Source organism: Rutidosis leptorrhynchoides, chromosome 3 (genome assembly GCF_046630445.1).
Source record: "Rutidosis leptorrhynchoides isolate AG116_Rl617_1_P2 chromosome 3, CSIRO_AGI_Rlap_v1, whole genome shotgun sequence".
Classification (NCBI taxonomy): Eukaryota; Viridiplantae; Streptophyta; class Magnoliopsida; order Asterales; family Asteraceae; genus Rutidosis; species Rutidosis leptorrhynchoides.
The window spans coordinates 352,272,868-352,281,029 of NC_092335.1; the positions used below are offsets into that span (position 1 = coordinate 352,272,868).

General features: G+C 35.5%; 1 protein-coding gene across 1 annotated transcript; it reads right to left on the bottom strand.

The window, feature by feature from the left end:
- Positions 1 to 375: 375 nt before the first annotated feature.
- Positions 376 to 864, bottom strand: LOC139901205 (uncharacterized). The gene has a single exon (XM_071883935.1). It carries the CDS (start codon positions 862 to 864, stop codon positions 376 to 378), a length of 489 nt encoding a protein of 162 aa, XP_071740036.1.
- Between the last annotated feature and the right edge of the window lie 7,298 nt (positions 865 to 8,162).

The window sequence follows — 8,162 nt, forward strand, 5'->3', positions numbered from 1 at the left end:
AAAAGTTTGGGTCACTACATATGAATCTTCTAAGTCCGCCGAAACGATCCTTAGGAAATTATATGTTTTACGCGATGCATCCAAGTATTGCTTAGTCAAATACTTTGGGAAAATTATAAGTATCAATCTTTTCGCATACACTTTTCAATTATTTAAATGAAACAATAAGTGGGCTTTACCATCACTTACACATTGCGAGCTTGTTATTTATGCAATGTTTTCAAGTTAACAAGTTAAGCACAAATATACCATTGTTATTTTTGAGATAAAATTGAACTTTATTCATTTCTCGCAGTATTACAAACATAATTCTACTACATATGAGCACTAATTTTTACATTGTGATTTTGCAACAATTCTGCATATTTCTTTTCATTACATGTAGTATCTTTTCAACAAAGTAGCATGCCACGCGTTAGGTATGTGGCGCCCTTCAATATCTTGGTGTTTATAAGAGCCTGCCACATTGATTTCCACTATTTGGTATGGTCCCTCCCAATTAGGTCCCAATTTTTCAAGTTTTTCAGCACGACTTGCTTCATTATTTTGCAAGACCCACTCGCCGACATCGAAGGCTAACGCGCGCACCTTCTTGTTGTAATACTTGGCAATTTGTTGCTTATTGTTTGCCTCTCTTAATGCGGCCATAAGCCTGCGTTCCTTAACGAAATTTAAGTTTTCACAAATGATGTCTTCATTCGCACTTTCATCAAAGTTAGCAACTCTATGCGTTGGGACAAAGACTTCCGCGGTAATCATTGCCTCTGAACCATACACAAGGTTAAAAGGTGTTTTTGCCTGTACTTTTCTTGAAAGTTGTGCGATGATCCCATAATACATTTGATAATTCATCAACCCATCCATTTCACTTTTCATTCGAATGCTTTCAAATTCCGCTGACAATATCGCGGTTAGTTACTTCGCATAGCCCATTAGCTTGCGGATGCGCAACTGATGTAAATTTTTGGATTATATTCAATTCCGCACACCAGCTTAGAAACAGGTCCTACACAATCTGTGCCCATTATCACTTACAAGTTCTCGTGGGATGCCAAATCTGCAAACAATATATTCCCACACGAAGTTTCGCACTTGCACTCCAGTTATTGTGCGCAAAGCTATAGCTTCTACCCACTTAGTAAAATAGTCAATTACCACAATTAGAAATTTCACATTCCCTACTCCTGGAGGGAATGGTCCCATAATATCAATGGCCCATTTGTAGAACGACCATGGTGAGTTAATTGGGATCATGTCGTGCCTCGGCTTTCTATTCTGGGGCGCTTGCCTTTGACAAATTTTACACCTTTTAACTATTTGCGCAATATCATGATACAGGGTAGGCCAAAAGTAATCCATTCGCATTATTTTCATCGCAATAGTTTTGTAGCCTGAATGAAGAGCACAAGATCCACTATGCACATCCTCAATAATCGTTGCAGCCTCTGCGGGTCCTATGCACCGCATTAATGGTCCCAAATATGATTTGAGATATAACATATCATTTTCAATCACATACATAGGGGATCTTTCTCGAACTAATCGAGCTTCTTTCTTGCCTTCTGGTAATGCATTGTTGTGCAAATGATGTACTATAGGATCCATCCAATTTGGTTGAACTTCTTCTATAGCCGCAACAATCAGACTACCATCGATGGACTTATTAGGAAGTTCTTCCACCCAGACTTGCTTTTGGAAATGCGAAAAAGTCAATGCAGCAAGCTTACTCAACGCGTCCGCCTTTTTATTTTGACTTCTTGATACTTGTGCTAGTTCGAAAAATTCAAATTTTTCCGCAGCTTCCTTCACTAGCTTCAAGTATTTCTGCATGGACAACTCATGAGCTTCAAATGAGCCATTAAATTGATTTACTACTAACTGCGAATCTACATATGCGCGTAACTGTAAAACATTCATTTTGTGCACCATGTTTAATCCCGCGAGCAGTGCTTCATACTCAGCCTCATTATTCGTTACATCAAAATTAAAACGCAATGCGTATGTATGCTCCTCGCCACTTGGGCTTGTTAATACTAATCCTGCACCCGCACCTTTAACACACGACGCACCATCTGTATACAATTCCCAAATTTCATGTTGAAGAGGTTTTAATTGCGTTCTTTCATGGATTTCTTCAAGTTCACCCGTCATTTATGCAAGGTAATCTGCCAAGACCTAGCCTTTCACAGATGTGCGCGGCAAGTGAAATGTCCCATTCTTATTGATTAAAAATGTTCCATATTAATTGATTTCGTTGCGAGGTTTTGACCTCTATATGAGACGTTTTTCAAAGACTGCATTCATTTTAAAACAAACCATAACCTTTATTTCATCAATAAAGGTTTAAAAAGCTTTACGTAGATTATCAAATAATGATAATCTAAAATATCCTGTTTACACACGACCATTACATAATGGTTTACAATACAAATATGTTACAACAAAATAAGTTTCTTGAATGCAGTTTTTACACAATATCATACAAGCATGGACTCCAAATCTCGTCCTTATTTAAGTATGCAATAGCGGAAGCTCTTAATAATCACCTGAGAATAAACATGCTTAAAACGTCAACAAAAATGTTGATGAGTTATAGGTTTAACCTATATATATCAAATCATAATAATAGACCACAAGATTTCATATTTCAATACACATCCCATACATAGAGATAAAAATCATTCATATGGTGAACACCTGGTAACCGACATTAACAAGATGCATATATAAGAATATCCCCATCATTCCGGGACACCCTTTGGATATGATATAAATTTCGAAGTACTAAAGCATCCGGTACTTTGGATGGGGTTTGTGAGGCCCAATAGATCTATCTTTAGGATTCGCGTCAATTAGGGTGTCTGTTCCCTAATTCTTAGATTACCAGACTTAATAAAAAGGGGCATATTCGATTTTGATAATTCAACCATAGAATGTAGTTTCACGTACTTGTGTCTATTTTGTAAATCATTTATAAAACCTGCATGTATTCTCATCCCAAAAATATTAGATTTTAAAAGTGGGACTATAACTCACTTTCACAGATTTTTACTTCGTCGGGAAGTAAGACTTGGCCACTGGTTGATTCACGAACCTATAACAATATATACATATATATCAAAGTATGTTCAAAATATATTTACAACACTTTTAATATATTTTGATGTTTTAAGTTTATTAAGTCAGCTGTCCTCGTTAGTAACCTACAACTAGTTGTCCACAGTTAGATGTACAGAAATAAATCGATAAATATTATCTTGAATCAATCCACGACCCAGTGTATACGTATCTCAGTATTGATCACAACTCAAACTATATATATTTTGGAATCAACCTCAACCCTGTATAGCTAACTCCAACATTCACATATAGAGTGTCTATGGTTGTTCCGAAATATATATAGATGTGTCGACATGATAGGTCGAAACATTGTATACGTGTCTATGGTATCTCAAGATTACATAATATACAATACAAGTTGATTAAGTTATGGTTGGAATAGATTTGTTACCAATTTTCACGTAGCTAAAATGAGAAAAATTATCCAATCTTGTTTTACCCATAACTTCTTCATTTTAAATCCGTTTTGAGTGAATCAAATTGCTATGGTTTCATATTGAACTCTATTTTATGAATTTAAATAGAAAAAGTATAGGTTTATAGTTGGAAAAATAAGTTACAAGTCGTTTTTGTAAAGGTAGTCATTTCAGTCGAAAGAACGACGTCTAGATGACCATTTTAGAAAACATACTTCCACTTTGAGTTTAACCATAATTTTTGGATATAGTTTCATGTTCATAATAAAAATCATTTTCTCAAAATAACAACTTTTAAATCAAAGTTTATCATAGTTTTTAATTAACTAACCCAAAACAGCCCGCGGTGTTACTACGACGGCGTAAATCCAGTTTTACGGTGTTTTTCGTGTTTCCAGGTTTTAAATAATTAAGTTAGCATATCATATAGATATAGAACATGTGTTTAGTTGATTTTAAAAGTCAAGTTAGAAGGATTAACTTTTGTTTGCGAACAAGTTTAGAATTAACTAAACTATGTTCTAGTGATTACAAGTTTAAACCTTCGAATAAGATAGCTTTATATGTATGAATCGAATGATGTTATGAACATCATTACTACCTTAAGTTCCTTGGATAAACCTACTGGAAAAGAGAAAAATGGATCTAGCTTCAATGGATCCTTGGATGGCTCGAAGTTCTTGAAGCAGAATCATGACACGAAAACAAGTTCAAGTAAGATCATCACTTGGAATAAGATTGTTATAGTTATAGAAATTGAACCAAAGTTTGAATATGATTATTACCTTGTATTAGAATGATAACCTACTATAAGAAATAAAGATTTCTTGAGGTTGGATGATCACCTTACAAGATTGGAAGTGAGCTAGCAAACTTGAAAGTATTCTTGATTTTATGAAACTAGAACTTGTAGAGTTTATGAAGAACACTTAGAACTTGAAGATAGAACTTGAGAGAGATCAATTAGATGAATAAAATTGAAGAATGAAAGTGTTTGTAGGTGTTTTTGGTCGTTGGTGTATGGATTAGATATAAAGGATATGTAATTTTGTTTTCATGTAAATAAGTCATGAATGATTACTCATATTTTTGTAATTTTATGAGATATTTCATGCTAGTTGCCAAATGATGGTTCCCACATATGTTAGGTGACTCACATGGGCTGCTAAGAGCTGATCATTGGAGTGTATATACCAATAGTACATACATCTAAAAGCTGTGTATTGTACGAGTACGAATACGGGTGCATACGAGTAGAATTGTTGATGAAACTGAACGAGGATGTAATTGTAAGCATTTTTGTTAAGTAGAAGTATTTTGATAAGTGTATTGAAGTCTTTAAAAAGTGTATAAATGCATATTAAAACACTACATGTATATACATTTTAACTGAGTCGTTAAGTCATCGTTAATCGTTACATGTAAGTGTTGTTTTGAAACCTTTAGGTTAACGATCTTGTTAAATGTTGTCAACCCAATGTTTATAATATCAAATGAGATTTTAAATTATTATATTATCATGATATTATCATGTATGAATATCTCTTAATATGATATATATACATTAAATGTCTTTACAACGATAATCGTTACATATATGTCTCGTTTAAAAATCATTAAGTTAGTAGTCTTGTTTTTACATATGTAGTTCATTGTTAATGTACTTAATGATATGTTTACTTATCATAGTATCATGTTAACTATATATATATATCCATATATATGTCATCATATAGTTTTTACAAGTTTTAACGTTCGTGAATCACCGGTCAACTTGGGTGGTCAATTGTGTATATGAAACATATTTCAATTAATCAAGTCTTAACAAATTTGATTGCTTAACATGTTGGAAACATTTAATCATGTAAATATCAATCTCAATTAATATATATAAACATGGAAAAGTTCGGGTCACTACAGTACCTACCCGTTAAATAAATTTCGTCCCGAAATTTTAAGCTGTTGAAGGTGTTGACGAATCTTCTGGAAATAGATGCGGGTATTTCTTCTTCATCTGATCTTTATGCTCCCAGGTGAACTCGGGTCCTCTACGAGCATTCCATCGAACCTTAACAATTGGTATCTTGTTTTGCTTAAGTCTTTTAACCTCACGATCCATTATTTCGACGGTTCTTCGATGAATTGAAGTTTTTCGTTGATTTGGATTTCATCTAACGGAATAGTGAGATCTTCTTTAGCAAAACATTTCTTCAAATTCGAGACGTGGAAAGTGTTATGTACAGCTGCGAGTTGTTGAGGTAACTCAAGTCGGTAAACTACTGGTCCGACACCATCAATAATCTTGAATGGTCCAATATACCTTGGATTTAATTTCCCTCGTTTACCAAATCGAACAACGCATTTCCAAGGTGAAACTTTAAGCATGACTATCTCTCCAATTTCAAATTCCATATATTTTCTTTTAATGTTAGCGTAGCTCTTTTGTCGACTTTGGGCGGTTTTCAACCGTTGTTGAATTTGGATGATCTTCTCGGTAGTTTCTTGTATAATCTCCGGACCCGTAATCTGTCTATCCCTCACTTCACTCCAACAAATCAGAGACCTGCACTTTCTACCATAAAGTGCTTCAAACGGCGCCATCTCAATGCTTGAATGGTAGTTGTTGTTGTAGGAAAATTCTGCTAACGGTAGATGTCGATCCCAACTGTTTCCAAAATCAATAACACATGCTCGTAGCATGTCTTCAAGCGTTTGTATCGTCCTTTCGCTCTGTCCATCAGTTTGTGGATGATAGGCAGTACTCATGTCTAGACGAGTTCCTAATGCTTGCTGTAATGTCTGCCAGAATCTTGAAATAAATCTGCCATCCCTATCAGAGATAATAGAGATTGGTATTCCATGTCTGGAGACGACTTCCTTCAAATACAGTCGTGCTAACTTCTCCATCTTGTCATCTTCTCTTATTGGCAGGAAGTGTGCTGATTTGGTGAGACGATCAACTATTACCCAAATAGTATCAAAACCACTTGCAGTCCTTGGCAATTTAGTGATGAAATCCATGGTAATGTTTTCCCATTTCCATTCCGGGATTTCGGGTTGTTGAAGTAGACCTGATGGTTTCTGATGCTCAGCTTTGACCTTAGAACACGTCAAACATTCTCCTACGTATTTAGAAACATCGGCTTTCATACCCGGCCACCAAAAATATTTCTTGAGATCTTTGTACATCTTCCCCGTTCCAGGATGTATTGAGTATCTGGTTTTATGAGCTTCTCTAAGTACCATTTCTCTCATATCTCCAAATTTTGGTACCCAAATCCTTTCAGTCCTATACCGGGTTCCGTCTTCCCGAATATTAAGATGCTTCTCCGATCCTTTGGGTATTTCATCCTTTAAATTTCCCTCTTTTAAAACTCCTTGTTGCGCCTCCTTTATTTGAGTAGTAAGGTTATTATGAATCATTATATTCATAGATTTTACTCGAATGGGTTCTCTGTCCTTCCTGCTCAAGGCATCGGCTACCACATTTGCCTTCCCCGGGTGGTAATGAATTTCAAAGTCGTAATCATTCAATAATTCAATCCACCTACGCTGCCTCATATTCAGTTGTTTCTGATTAAATATGTGTTGAAGACTTTTGTGGTCAGTATATATAATACTTTTGACCCCATATAAGTAGTGCCTCCAAGTCTTTAATGCAAAAACAACCGCGCCTAATTCCAAATCATGCGTCGTATAATTTTGTTCGTGAATCTTCAATTATCTAGACGCATATGCAATCACCTTCGTTCGTTGCATTAATACACAACCGAGACCTTGCTTTGATGCGTCACAATAAATCACAAAATCATCATTCCCTTCAAGTAATGACAATATAGGTGCCGTAGTTAGCTTTTTCTTCAATAACTGAAACGCTTTCTCTTGTTCATCATTCCATTAAAATTTCTTCCCTTTATGCGTTAATGAAGTCAAGGGTTTTGCTATTCTGGAAAAGTCTTGGATGAACATTCTGTAGTAACCAGCTAGTCCTAAAAACTGGCGTATGTGTTTCGGAGTTTTCGGGGTTTCCCACTTTTCAACAGTTTCTATCTTTACCGGATCCACCTTAATACCTTCTTTGTTCACTATGTGACCGAGGAATTGAACTTCTTCCAACCAAAATGCACACTTTGAAAACTTAGCGTACAATTCTTCCTTCCTCAATACTTCTAACACCTTTCTCAAATGTTCACCGTGTTCTTGGTCATTCTTTGAGTAAATAAATATGTCATCAATGAAAACAATGACAAACTTATCAAGGTATGGTCCACACACTCGGTTCATAAGGTCCATGAACACAGCTGGTGCATTAGTTAAACCAAATGGCATGACCATAAACTCGTAATGACCGTAACATGTTCTGAAAGCAGTCTTTGGAATATCATCTTCTTTCACCTGCATTTGATGATACCCGGAACGTAAGTCAATCTTTGAATAAACAGACGAGCCTTGTAGTTGATCAAATAAGTCGTCGATTCTCGATAGTGGGTAGCGGTTCTTGATTGTAAGTTTGTTCAACTCTCGGTAGTCGATACACAACCTGAATGTACCATCTTTCTTCTTGACAAACAAAACAGGAGATCCCCACGGTGATGTGCTTGGTCGAATGAAACCACGCTCTAAAAG